The sequence below is a fragment of the Ciconia boyciana genome, chromosome 8, assembly GCF_034638445.1.
Source record: "Ciconia boyciana chromosome 8, ASM3463844v1, whole genome shotgun sequence".
Taxonomy (NCBI): Eukaryota; Metazoa; Chordata; class Aves; order Ciconiiformes; family Ciconiidae; genus Ciconia; species Ciconia boyciana.
The window spans coordinates 54758497-54784196 of record NC_132941.1 but is presented as its reverse complement, the minus strand read 5'-3'; the positions used below and the strand labels follow the sequence as shown (position 1 = coordinate 54784196).

General features: G+C 44.2%; 1 protein-coding gene across 2 annotated transcripts in view; it reads left to right on the top strand.

The window, feature by feature from the left end:
• The first annotated feature begins 1469 nt into the window (after positions 1 to 1469).
• The window catches only part of SORCS1 (sortilin related VPS10 domain containing receptor 1), a 307612-nt gene continuing 283381 nt past the window's right edge, over positions 1470 to 25700 (top strand). For both annotated transcript variants that reach the window (XM_072869717.1, XM_072869716.1), the window contains exon 1: positions 1470 to 2512. In XM_072869717.1, coding sequence (XP_072725818.1) covers positions 1886 to 2512 — 627 coding nt within the window. In that variant the 5' untranslated portion in view covers positions 1470 to 1885. The remainder of the gene's footprint in view (positions 2513 to 25700) is intronic.

Sequence of the window (25700 nt, the reverse complement as noted above, 5' to 3'; positions counted from 1 at the left end):
AATTATTATTACCGACAGGCTGTAACTAATAGTAACCATTTAGCTGGGAGATATGGAAACAGGTATGCAGTTAATTGGTTTACAGTAGATTTAGCTGAGGTCTGGTGGTTACATTGCAGACAATCCATCATTGTTGTAAGCAGCATGAAGTTATGCCCAGCCTCAATTACCGTGAGTCTCCCTTCGCCTGTGGTCTTTTGCTAATATCCCAAGACGTGTCACCAGTGAGCATTTAGTGAAATCTCTAGAAGAATGTGGAACAAATCTGCAAATCTCTTTCTGAAATGCCCTGCCAAAAAATACAAGAAAGTCTTCCATGTCAGTAAGGAAACATTAAAATCATTAATTAAAAAATAAACTCTCCTGGAAATCAAATGGGAATGAGTGAGAGCAGGCAGATGAGGATGGAATAAAATTCCAGTGGAAGAGCCTTTAATTCCCTCCAGTTTTAAAGCCCGTGGACATTTGCAAGTGCCTGTTAAAGTTTAGACCCCTGTCCTCCTGCGTGGGCAGTCACCAACGATGCTGCCTGCAGTAAGGGACCAGCGTCTCCCACGGCTGGCAGAGACCAACCTCTGCAGTCAGGGTTTGGTGATCTCTTCTGGCCACCACTAGTGGGGAAGGGATCTAGCGAGAGAGGCCACCACTCTGTGGGGAAGAGATCTAGTGAGAGAGGAGCACAGCTCCTGGGTGAGAAATTGCTGGTCCTGAAAATGTGAGGCAGCTAGAGCAGAAAGGGTTTTTTTCTGCTGATAAACCAGTGGTGGGGAATCTCTCTCTCCCCCTCTCCCGCCACCAACTGCTGTCATTTCATTTCCAAAAGCTTGTCCCTGTCTCCATCAGCATTTATGTGACTACATCTCTGCCATGCCTGAGTGATTTATCTAAACATCAGCAGCTACTGTAAATGATGGTACAGTGAAGCAAAGGTGGAGGAGGGAACGGAGGGGTAGAAATGTGACTTTCCCTCTGTGAAATGAAGCACAGGTGCCTATTCCCAGCAACTCCGGTGCATTTACATCAGTCACAGGGGGAGAGAAAGAAAGGGACATTTCAGAGCCTGCTCAGACATTTAAGGCCACTTAATTAATCGAATTAAAATATTTCCTCTGGAAAGACTATACACAGATGTATGTATGCTTTTATGTATGTATTGCTCCTTCAGTTTGCACATGTGCTTCCAGTTCATGTTTTAGTATGTTGGGGAGCAGGGGTTTAGGGGTTTGAGCTGATGGGGAAGCGCAGGGGAGGAAGGGATCAGATGGTGTGTGAGTTTAAAAGTTGGGGTAAGTCCTTCTTGGAGTGCGTGTGTGTGTGGGGGGTGTGAGAGAGAAGGGGGAGTGAGTAACCAAGCTCTCACGAAACACACCCGGGGCGTCCTGGCGGGGCGGCTGCGGAAGGAGCGTGATGCAGAAGCGGCGAAGTGAGAGGGAGCAGAGAGAGAGCGAGCGGGAGAGGAGCGAGCTGTGACTTCCACAGAGGCAGCCGGGAGAAATCACAGGCAAGGATTTGCTCCTCTCTCTCCCCCTCTCTCTCTGATTTCAATTCAGCTCCTCCCCCGTGTGGTTGTGGCTTTGCCTTCCATCAAAAGCCTGATCAGCAACGCCAGTCTTGGGGAAAAAAAAAAAAAAAAAAGAAAAGAGAAAAAAAAAGGGAAAAAAGGAAAAAGTGCAAAAGAAGAAAAAGAAAACAAGGAAAAAAAAAGAGGGGGAAAGAAAGCAATCTCCTCTACCCCCCGGCTGCACCTAATACAGCGGAGTCTGAAACTTTATGGAGTTCTCGCTGTGTTTACCCCGCGGCGGGTAAATCGGCAGCACCCTGCTCTCTCGCTCCTGCTCTCTCTTTCCTGCTCTTTCTCCCTCGCACTCATCAGCAGTCAGCAGCGATGGAAAAAGTTGCTGGCTGGTACCCAGCCTGGCACGTTGCTCTCCTATACTGGACATGGCTTTTCCTCTTCACTTTTGGCTTTACCGGTGCAGAAATAACTTGCAGATCCTGCCATTCCCAGGTGAAGCCGCAGCAGCAACATCCGCAGCAGGGATTATTAATGCATTTGAGGACCGACAGAGGAGAAAAGGAGCAGAGGAGGTTCCCCGGGGAGAAGGGAGGTGAGAGAGGGCGAGGGGCCGGGATGGAGGCGGAGGATGCCGGGCTGCAAGCGCCCCTCGCCCCTGCTCCCGCGGGGACGAAATTCACCGGCAGGGAGACCCGGCGATTGACGACGCAGCCCGAGAAAGCGGCCGGGGAGAGCCGGCCCCGAGCGGCGGCGGCTCCTGCCGAGGACCATCCTCCCCGGGGCCAGGGGTCCCCCGCGGCGGGCGGGCGGCCGGGCTCGGGCCGGCGGCGGCGGCGGGGCCGGAGCCCTCGGGGCGCCGCGGGGCTGGAGCCGGGGGACGCCGGCGCCGCCCGCTTCGGGCTGGAGGAGCTGCGGCTGGGCAGCACCACCTTCGCCCTCGCCGGCGACTCGGCGCACAACCAAGCCATGGTGCACTGGTCGGGGCACAACAGCAGCGTGAGTACGGCCGCCGCGGGGGGCCGGCGGGGTGCGGGCGGATGGGTGCTTTTGTCCTTGTTTTCCTTTTTTTTTTTTTCCCCATCCTTTTTTCCTTTTTTTTGGGGGGTGGGGTGGGATTGGGGGGGGTTCTGGGTTTTTCTTCTTCGAGGGGGATTTTGCGCCTCCGGGCGCCAGGGATTGGCTTCACTTAGCAGTGTGCAGTGGGGCAGAAGTGCTTCAAAAGGGCCATTCTTCGGGAGCAAAAAAACTTTCCGCCGCCCGCCCGCTGAGCACAGCCCCCTCCAACCCCCTTCTCCTTCACCCTGGAGGCAGAGAGGGATAAACCAGAGCACAGCCCCCTCCAGCCCCCTTCTCCCTCGCTCTGGAGGCAGAGAGGGATAAACCACTGCCACCGCCCGCGGCGGGGAGGGGAAAGGTCGGTCTGGGGGGGGAGCCGTCCTTGCACCCTGCCCTCCCTCCAGGGTAACCCCCGCCGGGAGCGTGGGAGGCTCAGCTGCAAGCAAGGCCCGGGAAAGCCCCTCTGGTGCTGCTCCTTCTCCCAGCCTTGGGCGCCCCCGGGCTCATCCCCAGGCCTTGCTGATGGGGAGATGCTGGAGGGCTTCAGGACTTCATCTCCGAGGTGCCTCTGTGCAGGGGATAAAGCTGCTTTTTGCCTCCTGTTACCAAGGTGTTAAAATGAGACAGTTCTTGTCTCTTCCCCTTAACCTGGACCTTTCTCATGAATAGCAGCATAACGGCTCCCACATGAGCCAAGCAGAACAAAACCAGCCAGAAAAGTAGGAGATTGGTTTCCAGGCTGGAGCAATAGTCATGGCATCAAAGTTACCAAGTTAACTTGAGCCCTGCATCCCTCCAGCCTCCGCTGCAGAGGTAACCTGGAGCCAGAGGGCTGAGGCCTGGGGAAGGCAGAGTGAGTTGCCTGGCTTGCTTTCTGCCTGCCATTAACTCAGCTTGTGGATTAGCAGAAGTGCGGGGATCTGTCTGCCTGAATGCTCCAACTTCTATCACTTTGCCTCTTAGAGACAGCAAGCAGAATGCTAATAAGAGAGAAAGGGATGCCGGCACGACATGGTTGTTGCCCATACAACTTCCCAGGAGAAAGGGGGACTCAGGCTCTTGTCCTCTAAGGTGTTTGCAGCTGTAGTGCCAGAAGGTTTCTGGCTGCTTCACAGAAATCCTTGGCCTCCCTTTCAGCTTTTAGTACTAGGAGCCTGGTTAACATTTTGAAATAATGGTCTAATCATTATGAATTCCTTTTGGTATAAATTGTATTGAGGTATATCACAGCCACCCAATTTAGAATTACAGCGGATGTCGTAAGCACCTCACTGTGGGGTTCAGCCCTAGTTAATTGGGACATGGTTTTATGGTCTCATCCGGAGTTTTTTAATCAATTAATTGACAGAGGAATACTTGTCATCTCCGTTTTGAAGGACTTTCCCTTTTCTTCACAACTCTGCTAGCCTCTCTCTTATGTAGTTGTGCTAACAGAAGCTGTCTTGTAGGAACTCAGGTCTGTTCATACAAACTGAATTGAGGCTGACACTGGTTTAAAGTGACCCATTTGCTAAGAAAAAGCTTCTGATATAAAAAGTCATCCAGTGGGCATCAAGTTTTCCTGGTCTATCACTGCAATTATGTTTCATCTGTACATTTATCAAGACACATATTGTTGTTATATATGTGTTTTATCATACATGTGCTTAGGTATACATATACATGTGTATATGTTTCTGCGCACTGTGGTAGTAGGAACTACTAATGCTAAAGATTGATTACTTTCTGAGTGTCTTGGTGTACAAATGTTTTCAGGGAGCTGTGGGGAAATAATTTGCTGCTGTCCTTCCCAAAGAGCTGTGGGTTGCATTGCATACAGGGAGATTATGCTCCCACCTTGCTGCTGGGGACTCTGGCAGTGCTGTGCTATCTTGTGCTGTGATTGCATCCCCTTCACAACACTAAATGAAGCTGAGCCCCAGCAGGACATGGATGCCTGACAGGCTTGTCCGGGCTCAGCTGAAGCAATGGCTGGTGTTCAGTAGGTAGCCCAAAGTGGCACTGACCCTTGTCTCTATGTGGAGGTTTTGGGCACTCATCTGTGAAGGAGCTGGGAGTGGGAGGGGGTTGGGGTGAAATGCTTCCTTTAGGCTACAATGTATGTAGTTCTGCTTGCATGGGGGTCACAGAGGATCCCATGGTGCTGCTTGTGAGGGATGCTGTGTAACCCCAGTGCCCTGGCTGCAGTCCAGCAGTGGTAGCTGCTGCCTTCCTGCCTGCGTTTCCCTGCTGTGGCAGGGGGATGCAACACACCTCTTCACATTTTCAGTCTAATGTGCTCTGTAAATGCTGCTGTTAAACAGCTTTTGCCTTTCACCCAGGCACAGGGGCACTACGAAGATGATCATAGTTTGCAGCATCTGTGTGAGTACAGGAAAAATCTGAAACAAAGCTCAAAACATTTGAGATCCCTTTAGGTGGAAAAGCTGGAAAATTAAAGCACTGTCTTTTGCAATGTACCTTATTCTGCCAGCTTCAGTGTGGTTCCCTATATCCTTATTTTGATAGTAGTTTGGATACAATTACAATGCTTCTGATGGAGGAGAAGGGACCCCTGAAAGGATTCCTGATTTCTGTAAGGGATTGTTCTCAGTGTTTGCAGCTTCTTTCAGGCTTGGCTGTAATTTCATGTTGAGTGTGTGCACCATCTAACTGATGGCATTCTGCTCTGAGGATGAACTTGCTGTATGCTCAGCCACGGGTACAATAAGAATACTAAATAGTAGTTCAAGTCATCCAGGTATAACTCCAAAGACATAAATTGTCTTACATCAGGGATTATTTTGGCCCATCAATGACTTTAGGCACTCGCTGGACAACTTATTCTCCAGCACAATATCTATAGCTGGACGTTTGGGCTGTGCCCAGCTCACATCTGTAGGGACATGCTTTACACGTGCACTAGTCCCTCCTGTCTACCTTGGCTTTTTCACCAGTGGAGTCAGCAGGAGCTCCCCAGAGGAGAGCACAGGTGTACAGAGTCTGGACTGTCAGATGACTGTTGAGGATGAAACTGGGGGTGTATCCAGTGTTGTATTAAAATACAGGTGGTCCTCAGGCTTTCTCTGACTCCAGTGGAGGTGAGCAAGGCCACACAAGGCCATCTGGCATCTCCACAGTCCTGAGCTCTTTCAGTCTGCAAAACAGAAGAGCGGCTGCAGCTAAATTGGGTGCTGGAAATGGCTTTGGCTTGTACTAAGTCCCAGACGGTCTGGGAATGATCGAAGAAGGTGTTAACTGGCCCATGCCAGCACCCTGCCTGGAACCATTTTAACAGTATAATAAGAGCATAGGCTATTGGGTCTGTGAATGTGTCCTGGTATTGCTTAATTTGCTTGCATTGCTACATCCTGAGAGCCTTCCCACTGGCCTCTGTAGAAACTGGAGTAAAAGATCCTATGAGATAAAATCTTCCTCAAATCTCTGCTACAAGACACACAAGTGAGATCTCCTGCCTTTTTGCACCACTGAGAAATTTCATCATCAGTGTGGAAGTTGGCAGGTTTCCTAGCTCGCAGGGATATCAAACGTGCTTCCTGATGTGATGTATCCAAACACTGTAGATGTGGAGTCCCCATAGCACCCTTAATGCTCTGCTATAGACTAGGAGAAAACAGCTAGCAGAGACTTGTGTGTGGAGCTAAAAGAGAGACTTGGTTTTAATGGAGAGAAGCAAATCTCTAGCAGACATCTGTTATGAGCTTTTGGGATATGAATGGTTCTCAGAGCTTACAAGAAACCAAGACTGCTTCTGTCCTAGGCTGGCTTGGAGTGAGATTAGTGCCTTACTTGTTCCTTTGAAAGTACCCTGGAGAAACAGCAAAAAAATTGGAGGAGGTCAGAAGGTATGGGAGTCTGAACAACAGCCTTGATGCTATAGCTTGTGCTATAATGTGGTGCTGCGAAGGAAAGTGAATGGGTTTTCCGTTCACTTAATGAGGCAGTTCACTTTTGCCTTGCTCTGGACAGAGTGCTCTACTGGGCTGGATGTTGGTGTAGATCTCAAAGTGTTTGGCAAGGAATTTGGGCATGCACCTTGCTGTACACCTGGGGATTGGCTTTTACATGGCCACGGTACCTTTAAACAGCTGGTTCAAACTTCTGTGATTTACATGGCTGGAAAGACAAAGCTGAGCTTCTCCTAGATACTCCACAACAGAAGATCCTCAACAGACTGATGGAGATGGAGTCTGGACCAGATGCAAAACAACCATGGCCAGACAGGTTTTATATTCCACCCACAGTAGAAAATCAATACAACTGATGGGTCCAGTGCAGGATGAAGCCTGCAAGGTCATCATTGCTGTTGTCAGGTTGATTACACTAGACAACAGGGGAAGAGTTAGGTCTCTTATGGGAGAGCTTTTAGGTAAGATGAGACTCTACATTAGGTATTACTTGCAAGTTTTTACTTGATGTTATTGACAGGACAAACTGAGCACAGGTAAGGCAGAATAAAAATGTACCTATATATTTCCAATGCACTGTATTTCCTCCTGGGCAAAGTAATTGTGAATAACCTGTTGTTAGATTTTCAGCTGAAGTGTTCAAACCTATTTTATAAATTAGGAACTTAAAGAAAGGTACAGGGCTGCAGCAGGTATTGCGTCCTACAGCCATAAACTGATCAAACTGCATCTTGAAAACAGTTGGGTTTCTTTCAACCCACCCTCCTATTGCCTTCGTCCTTTCTGGATAGATGTTCCAAGCTTTATTCTTCCGGTAGTTGGAAACTTCTGTCCAATTTCTGTTCTAATGTTGCCATTGGGCAATCTAGATTAATTTTTTTTTTTTTTAATTTATGCATGTGTCTTTAATTAAAGTTATTTTCCCTCCCTGGCACTTAAGCCCCCTGGAATTATTTTACAGGCAGTGATCATATTCCCTTTCAGCCTCTGGTTTGCTAAATCAAGCAAGCACTGTTCTTTCTGTATCCGCTTGTAAGACAGATTGTGGAAAGTGAACTGTGAATTTCTGGGAGTCAGGGTCCCGAGAGCTTGAATTTGAATCAGATTTTTGCTTTTGATGAACGCGATTCCATGCAGATGATAACAAATGTATTCCCTTTTACAAGCGAGACAGTAGAGGCATGGCAAAAGTATCTTAAATTGCCAGTGTTCTTCTGTTCAGACCAGAATGGGGGATCACAACCAAAATGTCACTTTTTACGTCTTCTCACTCTGAGACTTCTTTGCTCAGATGCTGTATTCATACAACAGGCTGTAGTTGGTACCCTCTGTCCTTCCCTTGCTGGCAGAGCTGTGGCTCCAGTGTAAAACTACCAGGGGTGGATGAAGAATCTGCCAACATCATCCCATGAGTTACTGGCATTACATTGTATGGCACTGTGATAGCCCATTGCTCCATTCCTCCCATGGCAATTGCATTATTATAAAGGAGGAGTTTTAAGGAAATAAATATATCTTTGGAGCCCAGAGCCAGCTACGCGGTGAGACCCACGGTGAGGAATGACCCCACTGTCAGTCACTTTGCATTTAGATTGGTTCCTAGGGTGCAGGAAATGGGTCCCAAAAAAGATTAATCTAAGGAGGATGCCTGCATTAAAATGCTTCAGTGAGACGTAGTATGTATTGCTTACATATTACAACGATATATAACAGTGTCAATAGTATTATGCACCAGGTGCTGAGACTGTTTCAGGCTAATCTCTTGCTAGAGCTAATGAGAATATATTTAGGAAGGGCTGAATAAAAAGTGAGGAAACAAAAATTGGGATTTAAACCAGAAAAAATCAAGTCAAAGTATTGCTAAAAGTCTCCTGTTTCAAATTTTGGTCTTCTGAACCAGATGTGCTACTGTGTAGATCACAAAATACTTTACATCCATTCTAGATATGAAACCTACTTTAAAAACAAGCCTTCAGTGAGAGAAAACACAGGAAAATTTCCCATAACTTCAAGTAGGACTTTATTTCTTTAACCAGAAAGTGTTGAGTTTTTTGGATTTTTGTGTGTGTGTGTGTGTGATTTGGCAAAAATGAGTCAGCAGCCGTAGTATTTCTTTCTCTGTGTTGTAATCCATCTCTAGATATACTTCTTGACTGGCTAAAACACAGGCTTTTCATATACAGAATATGAAATAAGATACATAGGAAATTGTTAATAAGAATAGCTGTGCACTGAGAGAAAGCGATGGGTGAAAGAGAATCCGTGAGGACTAGAAGAAAGGCTTGTTGTTGTGTGAATCTGGTCTCTGTGAAAGTGTTTGGGAGATGGTGAGGAGCTTCCACCCGGACTGACAGGTGGGATATGCAAATCCTATCACGAGGGGAGATTAAGGAGAATAATGGAAGAGGTCTGACAGTTGCAACTGGCATTCACGCAATATCAAGAGGTTATAAACTGTATAAAGCAATAGGGTTATAGTTTTCAATCTTCTTAATACTGTACTTTATAATAGAAAAGGGTTTTCTCCCTTTCCTCCTGACTTCAAGTAAGACTTTTGTATTTCTCTGACCTGGCAATAATGATGAGGTCTGTCCAGAGGGGGAAGCAAGGAGGTCAGAAGTCCTCAGCTCATTCTGGAGAGGTTAGAGACCATTCTGACCTGTCCTGTTGTGATACAGCATTGGCTTTGGACAATCTTGCATCCTCTGGGCCTTTCTTACTACGCCAGACTGAATACAACTCTCACGTTGTGCAGAGTTCCAACAAGGTGAGTGAAACTGCCTCATCAAAGACCTCTTCCCCTAGAAAATGCTGTTGTAGCTTGGCCAGAGCATTTCATAGGTTCACACTGATTTCCTTTTGATCCCGAGGCTCCTGAAAAACAGCCCTGAACAAGTCAAAATCTTGAAAGTTTACATGTAACATTTTTTTCATTGTTTTGTTTCAAGGCAGCATTTTTTGAATGGATTTCCAATTCTTTTATTCTATATTTAAAAATGATCCAGTGACACAAAAACCTTGATTCAGTGTCCCACGCAGAGGCATCTAGTGACATTTGAGATGGTATTACCTCTAGCTGCTGCTTCACAGGTGTCGTGGTTTAACCCCAGTCGGCAATTAAGCACCACAGATGCTTGCTCACCCTCCCCCCCTCCCCAGCCCTGGTGGGATGGGGGAGAGAACTGAAAAAAAAAAAAAAACAACAAACCCAAACCCCTTGTGGGTTGAGATAAAGACAGTTTAATAGGACAGTAAAGGAAAAGAAAATAGTAATAATGATAAAAGAATATACAAAACAAGTGATGCACAATGCAATTGCTCACCACCCGCTGACAGACGCCCAGCCCATCCCCAAGCAGTGATCGCTGCCCCCGGCCAACTCCCCCCAGTTTCTATACTGAGCATGACGCCATATGGTATGGAATAGCCCTTTGGCCAGTTTGGGTCAGCTGTCCTGGCTGTGCCCCCTCCCAGCTTCTCACTGGCAGGGCATGAGAAGCTGAAAAGTCCTTAACTATAAGCACTACTTAGCAACAACAAAAACATCAGTGTGTTATCAATATTATTCTCATACTAAATCCCGAACACAGCACTATACCAGCTACTAGGAAGAAAATTAACTCTATCGTCCCAGCCGAAACCAGGACAACAGGGCAAGGGCATCCTACAGGTCCTGCATCCTACCTGACACCCAGGCTTGGGAATAGTAGAGCATCTCAAACTATATTTGCCTATATTTGGGCAACCAATATTATCACAAAAGCTGTGTGTACTGGATCCTGTTCATCCAGAACCAAAGCTACATTCAGGTTTTCATTTCATAGGAGGAGAAAAAAAATCAGACTGACACAAGGCACTTCTTTTCTCTCATTTTTTTTATATCTGGCCAGCAAACCAAAAAATCAATGACTCCCGCAGCTGTAATTGACATTTCTATGTTAAATGAAAATGGGCCTTGATTTCAATTCAAATGGCAGCATTGGGTGATAGACTAATTATTTTGGAATTTTAAATGCATATAAAAGTTGATGCAGTAAAATGATTTTTGTGCCACTTGCAATTTTTTTTGGCTGTCTTAAATCAAACAACAGTTAACATGAGAGCCCTTAATCCCTAATTCTCAGTGCTGGTAACACAATAACACTTTTACTTGGTACCACACTTTGTCTCCTCGGGGAACATAAAAGGAAAGTACTTTGAGAAGGAACAGGATATTTTAGGATATGTCCTAAAATGTAATTCCTTTATTTTAGAAGGTCTCCAAGAACTTAATTTAACCTCACATCATGTCCCTAAACAGGGCAGTGATGTTCTCCCATGATAGCACACCAGGACTCAAAGCTATGTCTGAACTTCTGCCCCGCGTGCTGCCATGCCAGGGACATGCTCATGGCAGGCTGTGCTGAGGTGCCCCTGATATGGGGTGGGTGAGGAGGAGAAGGCTGAGAAAAGAGATGGAGATTTAGGTGGTGAGGGGGAAGAAGGTGAGAAATGGGACCTATTTCTGCTACGAAGGAGGGATGTCAATGCCAAGTATCCCTGCCATGAGCAGCCCATGTTGGGGCAGGGCCTCCAGTGCACTCCCCCTGTGCTGTGGTTAGGGGCAGAACTGCTTCTGTAGGGGCAGGAAAAGTGAAGGGAGTCACACAGGCCTTGTGATTTCTCTTTTCCTGGAGAGAATGCTCAGAGATAGCCCAGATGAGACAAAGCCCACCTCTAGTGAGTGGCTCAGGCAGGATGAAGGGATTGACCCATGCTGTGCCTCTGGGAAGTGTGGCTGAGGAACCTCAGGGCAGGATGAGCAGACCACAAAGTGTACATAAGGCAGAAAATTACATGATAACAGCAAATACCACCCACCTTCACACCCAGAGAGGTTGCTCTCATTAAAAAAAGTACAAACAGCTTTTTTTTTCCCCATAGTATTGCATTCCCTAATGCAGAAGCAGCAAGGTAGGGAAGATACTTTTGGACTGTCTGGGCTGGCAAGAATGCTGGAGTGCAGTCATACATAAAGATATGGCTGGTGTTTAGAGAGGGTGTCTGAAATTAATTCATCAAGACAGTTTTCAGACTGCCACCAGGAATATGTCCCCTGTGCCCTGTGTATCGTTTCTTGCTGCCCCTTGGAACCTAAGAGCCCATTTGCAGAGTCTTCCATGCTTTGCACAAATATGTTAAATCAAGCGATGAAGGAGAGGAGATGGAAGGGGATGATGGGCAGTTGGCATTTCAAGGAAAACGTGTTCCCAGGGCATGGAAGGGCTGGGGTTTTTTGGGTGGAGAGTGTTCAGCTACACATAGGAAGCTCTTGATCCCTTACAACACGGGTCCCAACTCAGTGTCAGTGCTCACACCCTATTTGTATTAGGTTTTATGTCACCTTTGCTGGTGATTATTTAAGGACAGCAGTGCCTTGAGCTCTTGCAGGTCATTTTCATGCAGGTCTTCAGGAGGAAGTGAAAGGTGCTTTAGAAAATCTCAGACTATTTAGATAACCCAACAGAGACATCCCATGTCTTTCCCCAAATGTTTCTCTTCCTCGCTCATTCTCACCTCCCCCGCTACATTTAAGGTTGCGAAAATAATTCAAGGGAAATATTTTATATAACAAATGTAAGCTTGTTTTTCTCTTCATAAATTGTCCCTGCTCAATATGTGATTTTCTCAGGTGCACTTTTATTTGGGGTGAAGTAATCGTAAAGTTCCTGATTCAGAATTCAGTGGGAAATTCCTCAGTAATGAGGGAATGGACCCCATTTAATAATCTGGAATAGACTTTGCACGGAAGATTTTTATTTTAAATCCAAGGTATATTTTTAGTAGATGAAAGAGGTCATATGCTCCCTTTTTTTGTATGTGACTGGGTCAGTATAAACCTTTAGAAACAGCTTAATATTCCCTGCCTTGGCCAAGAATGTTGCCAGTACTGTTCACTGAATATTCTCTGAACAGACCTAGGAGAAGTGAATTCCACTGAATATTCAAATGAATATTCGAGGCCCTTATTTTTTGAAGAATTTACCTATGTATAAGTGTAAATATATTTTTTAAATATATATATTTTAAATAAATATATTTTTCTGGGTTAAAAATCATACTTATGATGAAAATCAAGCTCTGTATGCCAAAGAATATGATATGGAAAATTAATTCCCTTTCTGTTGAGTTTTAGTTCAGGTTTCCAAGAAAAAAATACTTTTCTATAGATGAAAGATAAAAGCTTTAAATTGATCATTATTGGAAACAAAATAAAATTTTGGGAATGGTTATCTGCAAATCACAGTTAGATCTTACTTCGATTACATGAAACTTAATAGATTTTTTTCTTATAGGAGAGGATAAACAGGTAAATAAAAGATACACCAGCAAAACAGCAGATGCATTAAACTTAATACCAAAATGTATAGGTCTGTGGTGAAATGTCACTGGTTAGAGGAGTTTTGAGGATAATTATTCCCTGAGATGGTATTCTGGTTGAGGATCTCACCATGGGAAGGGACTGCACTACACCTCCTCCACTTCATTTGTGTGCGTGTTTCCACACTCCCCTAAATACTTTAAGGGGGACAGAGCCTGAGCTAGAGATATGAAGAATATAGATCTGGGCTGTATAGATCTGGACTTAGCCTGGATCCAGTGGCCTAGCATCTCTACAGAAGAGCTACTGAAGTTTAGTAGTAACTATTTAGGCTATTGTAACCCAAAGATGCTTTGATGCAGATCTGCATCTGTTTGTTTAAATGACAAATGACTGTTTAATTGTGTATCTCCTGGAAAACAAAATGAAACAAATCAAACCTAAACATTCTCCAGCTCATCTTTTGGATGAAAAGCTCCAAGTTCAGTGTTGCCTTTCATTTTATTTTCAACTTTTATAAGTTGACACTTTGTCTTTCTTTTTTCTTCAGAAACTTCTCATCCACTCCCAAACAATTCATTTTAAAGTTGTTAAAGGAATAAATGTAGTTGATTCCAGCTGTCTCTAACCGCAGACTGTGCCTGTGGTTGTGAGCTGGGCAGAACAGCAGGGCCCTGCCATCCCACCTGTGGTGGAGGGAGCTGGACCATGGACACCTATGGGAGCTGGAGCAAGGAATCCAGCTCTGCATTACTGTGCCATTGGCCAGGGTCCTGCCATCTTCTCTTCTTCCACCAAAACACTGGGTTCTGCAACCACTGAAATCCCTGTTAATTTCATCATGCTGCAGGCTGGGATCCCATCAGATAGACTCGGCAGCCTATCAGTGCCTCCCTCTCCCATGGGAACGTGAGTTTTTCTTCTTCCCTGCAAACCCTGGTGTGCTCCATCCTCCTCCTCCTCCTCCTCCTCACCAGCCACCCACGGCCCTGTCTGTTGATGCTGTTGCCTGGCAACCACCCTGTGACGGACAGCTTGGAGGGAAGCGATGATTAAACAACCTGAACTGGCTTCTGAAAGCAGCAATCGTTAATGTAATGTGACAAGCAGTGACAGCTGAGACAGCAACACATTCGGAGTGTGATTCCTAAAAAATCCAAAAAACAATAAACAACGAGGAAAGTGCCGCACACACCTCTGTGTGTAGGTGTGCGAGTGCTGATGCCTTCCCTTGATGCAGAAGGGCCACGGAAGGCACGTGTTTCTTTATTAATGAAAGGCGAACATAACTCTAATAATTGTCATGATGAACAGGCCAGCGCATGAGCCAATGCAGCTTGTATCGACACTGTCAAACATCTCAGCTACTCTGGCGGGCCAAGGCAGCAGTTAAATGGGATGCTGCAGCTGCAGGTGTTAGCAAGGGGTGGCTGCAGAGACAGCAGCTCCTCGCTGACTGCCAGCAGGAATACCCTCGGCACAGAGAGAAACGTGTTGAAGCTTCACTGTGAAGGTGGTGGTACTGCTGGGTCCACCTGCCGTTTCTCCTCCTGCCTTCCAGATGGACAAGACCAGTGTAGGCACAAGGATGCAGGGTGGACTCAGCCCTGATAGGAAACGAATGTGGCTGTACAACCACAGTGCCCAGTTTAGGGGATTGTGCATCACATCTTCCAGCATCAACTGGGAGGCTCCTGCCCGGTTAGCCTTCCTTCCAAATTCAGGTGACACCAAATTTTGTCCTTGCAGAACAAATCTGAAAACAAGAGCAGATGCACCTTAAAGATTGGGTAAACCAGGACACTAAGAAGAAATGGATCACTACTAGTTGTGAAATCTTAAGAAAGCCCTACTCATGAACTCAGAGAATGAAAGCTGTCCTGTTTTGTGGGGTTTTTTTGTTTTTGTTTTTGGGGGTTTTTTTTGTTTTTTTTAGCGCTTGGAACAGGCCAGTTCTGCAACAACTGGACTGGGGCTCTGTGGATTTAGTCATTAAAGTTTCCTTAAGACACAGGTTCCTATAGTCTTCTTACACTGTCAAAAACTTCCTGACAAACTTCTGTAGAAAGCATATTGTTTCCATTTTTCCTCAGCTTCCTTTGACTTCATTCCTTGTAATGCAGCTCAGGATTAGGCCAGGACCTGGGATTGCAATAGGCTACTTGGATAGCTGAGAAGCTACTGGACAGGATCACAGCTGAGGTCTGACAAAATTCAGCATCCCCACACTAGAGAGTTGTGGGCCAGTTTTGCCACCATTTGTCTGAAGCCCAGAAATAGTAGATTTACATCCCCTCCAATTTTTTATCTTGTTCTTAAGTGTAATAGGCTCTAGGGAACTTAAGTGCTGTCACTGTCCAGGACTTATTACAATGTTAAAGCTTATCTTTATGATTTTCCTGTGCACACAAGATAGATAAACACATGATCCAATGGAGCAAATAACATTCATATTGATGGTTTGTTTGATTTGTGCATGGATTTGGAGGGAGGAAATGAATGTTCCTGGTGCTTCCCACTTGCTTCTCAATCTCCCCTTTCAGTTTTATCCCAAGTTAGAACTGATTGCATTTCTGCTGTTCTCACGTCCTGTTTGGGTACTAGTCCCTCTCAGCCCTCCTCAGGGAAATAGCACTGTCTTAGCAGGTTCATTACATCTATATTTTCACCACAAAGAACAGTGGGGGTAAGGTACAGCTTCAATGCAGGTGAACATCACCTTTCTCTTAAAGCAGAGTTAACCAAAGATACTCTGATGTTTCTTTGAACTTTTAAAGTGATGTTAAGTCTAGCAAGTATTTCCAGAAAACTTTTGTGCTCTGGATTATCTGCCTATGCTTTCATGGCTGCTCATGTCCTTTTAAAATTGCTGTCAATGTGTGTGCTTAGTACAGCAGGACTGATTTTCTTCAGTGCTATTCAAGTTCTTAAGGCAGGTTTATCAGCAAGGCATCTGAGTGATGGCTTTAAATGGAAATAAGAAAACAAACCACAAACTACTTTACAAAGATCCTTCCAAAAAGAGTTAAGAAATCACCTGTGCTCCTGTCAGACTGAAAGAGAAAGAAACATGCACACACAAAGAAAAGACAATTTCATCGCCTTAGTTGCTCTATCCTTTCCATCTCTCCATTGCGTCTGGCACCATCCCAGAATGAAATAGTTGAGGAGGAATGTTGAGTCTGTGTCTGTGCTCCTTTTCTGCTCATGTAAATCAGGATTCACTTAGATGAAGCCAAGAACTGCTTTGTGGCAAGCAGAAGGAGAATCCATCTCGGTTTCTTTCTAACATTGAGGTACTAAAAGACCAGGCAGAAAGAATAATTTCTGAGAAATCTTGTGTTTGACAAGGTGGATTTTGGTGAGAAACAAACCTTTATGAGCAAGTAGGGGAAAGAGATACCTTGAGAAATTTAATGAGGAGCAGAGAATATAGTACAAAGTAACCAACATCTCATTATGAAATGTTACTCAGGAAACCTGTACTTAATCCTCTATGTAGGATTTTGTTTAAATAAGGACATACTGTATCATTAAACAGATGGAGATATTTGCTGGAGAGAGTTCAGAGAAAAGGAAAGATGCCTGTAATTTGGTGATCCTGCTTAAATATATGGAATTTTGTGGTTGACATCTGAACTTGGATGATACAATATGAATTGTACTTTAACCCATTAGTAAATTTGTCCTTCTAACAAGCTACTCAGATGATCCAGAAATAAGTTATGTGGTAGCAGCTGCTATAAGATGAAAATATTTCATCATAGAAATACATGGTATAATGAAGTATGGGAAATAAATGCAATATCGCAATAAGGACAAAAGAAGATAGATGACATACAGTTTTAAATATTCACCTTCTGTGTTGAGTTTCCAAAGTACAGGTGACATCAGTAAATTGAAAACACCACTGAGACACATAAATCATTAAACACGAGTAGTAGAGCCACTTGGGGAAAGAAAGTTGTCAGAAGAATTTTCCACTAGAAAATATAGTTTAGGCAAAATCAGAAAATTTCTTTAGGGTATGTAATTTTCAGTGACATTTGCTACACTAAAATATCAACGAAAATGGTCTGCATTCTGACAGTGTCAAAAACTGTAGTGAGAAACATTCCCAGTTGGCTTTTGCTTTGGCACCAAGATTATGACAAGATACTAATGCTATATCATGGACACAACTTTTATACTGAATACATAAGAATATGTGGAGTATATGGGACACTACATGATACATCATCTCACTCCCAGGAGGTGTAAAAGTTTGTTGCTCCTCCTTCCTCTTCCACCTTCTCTTCTAGGAATGGGCCCCATGAACAAGCTGTATTCTTTCTCCCTCCTGAACAGATTTTGTTTCCAGCTGTCTCCTCTTTGCTATGTCTCCTTAGTCACATGGTGGATGCCGCCGAAGGATTTTTGCTGAAGGTAACAAGTTCTTTGGGCAGTGAAGCCACTGAAGGGAGGCAAGTCGGTGGGTAGTCTCAAAGGCAATAGAATGTTTTCCTTTCTGAGCCAGTACTTGTGGAGATTTTACCACTGACACCCTGGAGTGGCAGGAACCACATCTCTATGTATGTTTTAATTAATGTTTAATATTCCAACATTATGAAAAGGAAATGCTTTGGTGCTGTTGATTATCAGCTGAAAAATGTTTACTGATACTCATTTTCACAGGAAGTTTCATGGTCTTTCCTTTCCTTCTTGGGACAGTGTCGCAGATGGAGTGACAGTGCACCTCATAAGAGAGAAGCAAAAATATATTTTACTGAAATAGAACAGGGAGTTAACAAAGTTCAATGCAACAGTGATTTAACAAAATTCGATGGCAAGGCACACTTGATTATTTACTGCATAGAGGACAGGGTCAGACAAAATTGTCAGGGAGACCATCCCGTTGAGTCATGAGGTTCAGAAAAGGATCCCCTTGCTTTCTAAACTCCTTCTCAGAGAGGAGTCTAGGTGCGGCTGGATCCAGTCCTAGTCCCAGACTTGGTCAATGGTTTATGTCTAAAGGATTATATATGCACAATCAATCCTTTATATCACTTAGCTAAGATTTCAAAATTTAGCATGCTATTAGTCACTTACCGAGGATCTGTTGCAGCAAGGAATCTCTCAACCTCGAGGAGTAACCTTGAGAGGCGTCCCTGCTCAAGGGGAGATCCTGGCATAGCAGCCCACTGCCATGCAGGAGAGCTCAAAGGGCTCTTGGCCTGCTCACTATTTACGGGGGTAAGATGATTCCCACAGATTTTAGTTTCTTTGGTGGGCACATTGCACAATAGCCCCAGGCCCTTGTGTTGCTATCTGTCTCCCGAATCCACTTTGAGTCAGATGCAGCCATCATGACCAGATGCATCCATTAGGACCACCACTGGTGGTTATCACCTGAGCAGGGATACAGGAGATAAAGGTCGGGGGTGGGGGAAGCACACCGTCACAGACAGAAACCAAACATCAGCCTGTCTGAATCCCTCACAGAACAGAAACTGTGGCTCTGACACATTCAGATAGAGAATGTAGCTTGGAAGGTGTTTTTTAAATGAATCTCAGCAATTTTTGCCTTCTGTAAAATGATCCTTATTGGCTGCTATAAAGTTAAGGTGAAGGTAACTTGAATATCAAATATTCCTTTTTGTTCCTGAAACAGTCTCAGCTTTTCTAAGGATAGCTCTGTGGAAAGTCAGAAGTGTAGCAGCTTGGCCATTTCTTAACTAGCCAGAAACTCAAGGGGAAAATAGATTGCAAGAGGAACATTTGAAAACCCAGAGCTATTTTTTACTGCTCTGACCCCTTTCACTGCTGAGCAGATTGACACCTGAGATCCTAAGGTGTGTGATTTCCACCTAGGCAGGAGCCTCCTAAAGGTGCTAATAACTGACATTGTTTTAGCACAGAACAAAGAGATGTCTTCTCCCTGATAACTGCAAATCCTGTACAATGTTCATTTTGCAGTACTGAAATGTTTTAAAGACAAATATTTGACTCGTGGCTCAAAGAACTGACAGTCTCAGTTAGTCATGATCTGGGAGGCAGATACAGCCACTCCACTGCAGAAACAGTTACAAGGAATGCTCTGGATTGCTTTATGAAGGAGTGGGATAACTCGATTGCAACGGTTTCTTCCTTAGGCAGGAGGTAGACTAGTGGTAGATAATTGGTTCTTCCTTAAATGTGTGAAAAGGCAACAAGAAGCAGCAGAAACATGAGGTTTACAAATGCATCGATTATGTGGTCGCTCGATTCAGCCTAGTAAAGTTTTTTTGTGATTTAGATAATTAACTTCTAAAGGAAAATAATAATAATGAAGAAGATACAGACAGGCACAAACACACAAGAGATAGGCATTGATTTTAGGGTGTGGTGAGAGGCAGCAGAAGGCAATTTGAAGGAAGTTGAAGGAATCCCTCAGGGTGTAAATTGGCCCTTGAAAGGCAGGGCACCCAGCTGGCTGTAATTCCCTGTCATCCCAGGTGGAAGGAGTAAGTGATTAAGGAGGAGAAAGATATGAGGGGTAAGAATAAAAGGGTGAGGGTTGTTTATAGGACTGCATGAAGTTGTAAGTAGTCTGTTGAAGAACAGCTTTTCTAGTAGAGAAGCTGATCTGTGGTTGTTGCTAAGCTTTAGAAAAAGCTGATATTGAGTGATCTTAACAACTGAAGAAAAACATTGTGGTCTGAAGTGTTTTCTAGCAGTGAAGAGGTGCCAAGGAAGAAATGTGTCCTAAGCAAGTAGGAAGCCTCTCTGTTGTGGGGGGATGCTAACTGGAGAATGAGAGAAGATGTGGCAAAATAGGGGAGGGTAAGGCTGGAAAGCAGTGTGCTAAGATGTTGTCTGGAAAACACAGGGAATGGAGCAGCAAGTTGAAGTTGCTGATAGAGCAGAGTAATGTGATGCTGTCAGAAAGCTAGATTTGTGGGACATGGCCTTGAGAAGTGAAAGAGTAGGCAATGGAAAATGTAGAGACAAGGCAAGGTTTGTAGCCTGGGGTAATGTAATCAGAACAATTGGTTTTAAGGGTGGTTTTAGTTCCAGAATTGGCTAAAAAGAGACTTTAGAGGGGAAAGAACATTTCAGTAGTCAAGATACAGACAGCTGGATTGATTTCATTCAAAAAGAAGAGCATGAGATTCTTGAGAAGGAGTGTGGATTTTCTATTGGGGATTTTGAACTTCAGTGATGTAGCAGTGTTGGCTGGTAACAAAGAGGTAGAAAGAGGATACGAGCTAGGATAAAAGCAACAAAGCCTGATGATGCACTGGTGAATGTTGTGGTGTTGGTGAAACACCAGGAGGAGGAGATAAGGAGATAAATTGGCAGATACTAACATTGCTAGCCAAAACTTAATACTTAGTGGGCAGAGACAGTTGCTGGAGGGTGGGATATAGATGGAAGAGTTTACTTAAAAGTAGTTTTCCATACTGTGACTTTCCCTGCACACACTGTGCTATTTGTTCTCAGCATCTCTGAATGAGAGTCATCTCTCTCAGCCACCACCTGTGGAGGTTTGACATGAGCCAGCCAGCAAGTTATGTCTGATGCATTTGGTTTAATTATATTTCAATGCTTAGAGTCAGAGCTATAATATGTAAACATGACCCTCTTAAGGGATGTAGGTAATTACACAAATTGGTGTGGAGACATTTTGCCAGAAGAGATGTATTTTGTTCACCTTCTTGAATTTGGCAGGGAATGGCCTTGCTATTTGTAGAGGTACAAGTTCTTATAGCTCGAGAGCTGCTGTCTGGGCTCAGGAAGGAATGAAATAAATGGGGACTACAAAAGCCTGTAGCCTAGCAGCTTATGTTTTTAGAAGGATGATGGAAGCAAAACCAAAGGCCATTATTCCCTTCTGTATCTTTGTGACAAAAGCTAATGTGGACAAGGGATTGCCCTGGTCTCAGTAGGGAATTCTGGTGGTGCATTTTTGCCTTGTGAGCATGCAGCCTTAGAAACAAGCTCTCCTGTGGCTGACGATGCAATTGCAGCAGAATGTTTGCAGCCTAGCTTGGATTTGAGGCCTAGACCTGAGGTGCAGTAGGCTGTCATTGTTGAGTCCAGGAGGGCCAATGTCATGCATACTCTTGGCTTGCAGCAAGTTACCTGAAGTGTACCTGTATTTACCTTGGCTCATGCTGAGAGGCATTTAAACCTTTCAAGATGAGGAGGTCTCATGTGGACAGTTATCACAGATGGGCTAATGTGTGGCATCCTTAAGCTGTACTAGTGTGAGATACTTCATTTAAATCCTCAGATTTTTTCAGCTGAAGCTTTTGCATGTCTGCTGACAGAAGCTTGCACTGCAGCATTGCTGCTTGGTCTTTTTTTAAGCTGGTGTTGGCAGTCTGTGGCAAAGGGTTGATCTTAAATGGGCTGGTATGTTATAAAAGGCACAAAGAGGCAGCCTCTAGCACCTGATATCCTGCAGTGTATCATCTCAAGGGGCCTGGGAGTCTGGCTTCACCAAGAATCACAACTCCCCTTATCAGCTGCTCACTCCCTTTGGCTTCTTTCAAAGATGGTTTCTCCCATTCCCATTGATTTTTTTTTTTTTCCTCCTCCCCCCCCCCTTCATTCCAGCTTCTTTAACTTGTGAAAGTGAAGCAAAGCTTGGCTTGCTTCTCTTGAAGATCTGCCAACACCCATGTTAACCCACAAGTATCATCTTTCTAGCCAGTGTTTTGTCAGGAGACCTTCTGTCTTCATACTGCATAGCTCCTTCTGGTGAGTAGAAGGGACAGATCTCACATTACTGTTCATAGTTCTACTTTGAAGATTTTCAAATGTGTGCCTTGAGGTCAAAAGTGTTTTTGAATTTTCTGCATTATTTCTATTATATGAGATGTGAAAACAAATCTGTATTTAGGTGGACTGCTCTTTTTGTTGATCTTTACTAAGGATGTGTCTAGCTTTCTCTGTAGTCTAGTCCTTGGTATGTTTGTGTTCATTGAAAGGCAGTGAGGATGGCCACTTCCACTGGTGAAGGATAATGGAGAGACGATAGTATTCCAACTGCCCCTTCTTCCACCTGTTATGCCAGTACCACTCCTGCTGGTGTCACAAGACAAATGGTATCACAACCCATATGTAAGAAAATGACAGATTGTGTCTTCCCAGAAGGCGAAGGTGATGTAGCTGTCAGTCTAGCAAGGTTAAGGCATAGCAGTTGCATGAGCCAAAGCATCATGCAGCCTATGGTGCAGCTACTCTAGATACCTCGGTCACAATAATCATCTGTCTGCTTATTGCTGATCTGCTGGGAGAGCTTATTGTATAGAACTGTGCTCTGCAGATTATAACAGGGTGCATTAGTTGCTCTGCTGGCATAAGCTCTTGGACTGACTTGGAAGTCATTTTCAGAAATCAGTTGATTTGGGTCTTGTTATTTCTCTTCTGGGCATTGAGCTTTTAGGCTTTCCATTACTTTTTGCCATTAGAAAGATGAGAATGAGTAGGTCTATTTTTTTGTTTGTCTCTGATCATATTGAAATAAAGGGATCATCTTGATAGAGGTCTGGGATGATATCTTGTGGTGCATTTCCATTGAGGTGCCAGGCTTTCTTTGTCATCCTCTTCAGGTTAGGAATTAACTTAAGATAGGACTTAGCATTTGTCCTGCCTTTTAATCCAATTCAACATACCCCTGACTTTTTACATAAATCTGTAGTGTTCACTCTGGAATAGAAAAACAATATTTTAAGGTGTGTGGGAGAAGTGCTTACTCCCAGCTCAGTCCTATTATCTGAAGTGAAATGCTCCAGCAGTCCCATCCATTATCAAAGGTGGGACATCAGGAGAACCATGCAGAAGTCTTGACAAGACTCTTCCAGTTGATGATATCCATTGCCGCTGAATAGCGTTTCCCCCAGTACGTGCATAAGCAGAATGCAGGTCTGTCCACATAGCCACAGCTAGCTGCAACCTGCCATTGACACCACTTCTGTTCCCTCATACAAAAGATAAATTGTAGCCAGGTTGAAATATTTTGCTAATTAAAAAATATTAAATGATCTCCATCTACCTTCTTCCCAATGAACAACACAACTGAATTATCATTAGAGCTTATACAGAATCTTTGATAATGGTGGAGCTATTTGTATTAAATTCAGCCTTAGTTTTCTTACTCCACCAAGTCCCATCATTGTGTTCGTTGTACTTTGAAGTCATAGCGAGCTTCCCTCTCCTGCTATTCACCTAATTTATTTCAGCCCCAACACACAGCTCCTAAATTCTTGCTAAATTTGTTTCTGAATAAAAGGACTAAAATCTGAGTCCATTTTAAATGAAAGACATGAGGCAGTTATGGTTCCATTCATTTGCTTGTATCTATTTGCTGTATCTAGAGAGCTATTGTTATGCATGCAGTACTGGAAAAATAATACTGCTAATAAAAAATAATAATTCTCCCAGGGTTTGCTGTCAATAGCAACAAGCTAAAGAGAACTCAAGCCTAAAGAGTGAGTGATGATATTTCAGTTCTGCTGGTAAACTTTAATGCTTTCTGGATGTAAAAAGAGGCTGAAGACAGACAGGAACTAGAGGGATCTGCTCAGTCTCTGAAGCCAGGTTCTCGCGTGGTGTGGATGGAGTCATTCAACTCCACCCCACACCCTTCAATGGGGATATGCCAGCTGCACAGTGATGTGTGACTTAGAGTGCTGCTCTAAAGGGGTGGTAACTTACGTGGGAACTCTGCCTCCTCATGGCCCTCCTGTCTTTCTCCTCTTTCCCCAGGAAACCCTCTTCTGACTTGGGGACATGCAACAGCTGAAGTTTTACCTCTGCCTTGAGCAGGGCTGGAGCAAGAGTTCAAGAGCTTAGAGAGAAGTTTGAGTGAACTCAGTGTGTATGAAAGGGTTTATAAAGCTGCTGGAGGGTTGCCTGTGACTCTGAGGACTGTGTGTGGATGATGCTGATACAGTAGGATGTTACTGCTGCCTTTATTCCTTCCAGATATCACAGATTTGACTAGCTTCTGAGAACTGACCTTCCGCAAAAAAGAAATTAAAAGTCTTGTCGTTAGCACCCAGTTTGAGTCAGATCAGGGTCAGCACTGGTGATGAACTTGGCCTTGTGGGAGTTGTGCTTGTCTAGGCTATGTGGTTGGCCTCACTCGGGAAGATTTTTTTCAACCTAGATGAGTAAAAACCTACAGAATCCCAGGTTCAGTGAAAAGCCTGGTTATTTAAAACTTACTGCCTCTGTGTTAGTCTCCTCTGAAAACAGAACAGAAGAGCTGGGCAGGTGGGATTAGTTTCCTTTCTCCGATAAAAGCAGATTAATTTTAACACTGGCTAAAATTGCATCCATTTTTTCTTGGTAAATGAACCATAAGACACATTGTCAGAAGTGAGCTTTCCATAATGACTGTGGTTAATATTTTAGAGCCATTTTCTCTGTGGATCAGAGCTTAGGCTCAAGCATGTGAGAATCAGCAATATATGCTGTACGTTAGCTTGATTTCTATTCATTTGAAGCTCGAGTATTCTTCCCTTCCTCCATGCTAATTTTGGAATACCTCTGAGTTCTGCAGAGCAAGGGATTTCCATCTGATTTCATACCCAGGTATATGTGCATTTGCTTTGGGAGAGCTGTCTTATAGGCTGAAGGGAGGTAGGACAGTTCATGTGCTTGTGGGTCTAAGCTGAGGCTTAGGAAATCTCAGTTCAGTTATAGGAACTCTGAAGCAGATTAGATGTGTGTTCCACAAAATCCTTGTGCCTTGTGGTGACTCAGTTTCCTGAATTGTAGCATGCATATTAAAATCCTTGCTCTGTTTCCCATGGGACCCATGAATCTAAATCACTTCAAAGGCTGTGGTGCACTAAAATACCCTGTTAATAAGATGCAAAGGTAGAGGGGGAAGATCTCCTACTGCTTGCTGGCAAAGCACCTATTCTAGTCATATGTAATTCTTTCCAAAGGCTCATTTTGGATGTTGCTTCTACTCCCTTGATTTTTGTTCTCTAAGCATGACAGTCAGCTTGAACAGAGCTTGGCAAGAAGCATTAATTTTAATTTATGGAAGTGTCCACTGACTTAGATAACGACCATTTCTGCAGTGGTTAGTTCCATGAAGCTCATCTAAGCAATTGCTCCTACTGTCCTGACTTGGTCCTGTCCCTTCCTGGTGCAAGGAAGGGATGAGGATTGTGTTTTGGGAGCAATAGGGAAAGTTGGACCTCAGCTGGGGATGAGGTGGCTGAGGCTGCTGTGGGACCATGCTCATGGATTCATGTAGCTAGTTAAGTTTCACAGTCTGAGCATTGCCTGTGGGAGTGGGAAGAGACTAGTGAGAGGAGGTTATTGTGCACTGCGCTTCCAGGAGCATATTTCTCTTCAGCCTTGGATCTTGTGGAGTATTTAATGAAGTAGCCTTACTTGCTGAAGGACAGCTGGTTGAGTTGTGCAAATGCAAATTCCATGTACCAAGGCACATGCCCTGACTGTCTGGGTCTACTGGTCTTCCTCATTTTTTTTCCCTACATTTGTTACATACTGCACAGTACAGGGAACACTGGGACCTGCTACAAAGTGCTCAACACATTTGTGTGGGGTGGGGAAGACCTGCTGTCTGTGTATCTCAAGACAGTTCCCCTTCCTGAAGTGCCAAGCAAAAGATGGCTTTTGTCCCATGTTTTACTCCTGTGCTGACCACTTTCTGCAAAGAGGGTCTTTGGCCAGATCCCTCTAGTATTGTCCATGAGCGCTGCTTCATCTGGAGAGAACGTGAATGACTGAATGCAGTTTCCATTTGCCATGTGCTCCACAGGGATGTTTTCTGCCTGATTCCTGCTCTCACTTTACTGGAAGAAAACATTACATTTCAGACCATGGCACCTCTGCTGTTAAAACCCCA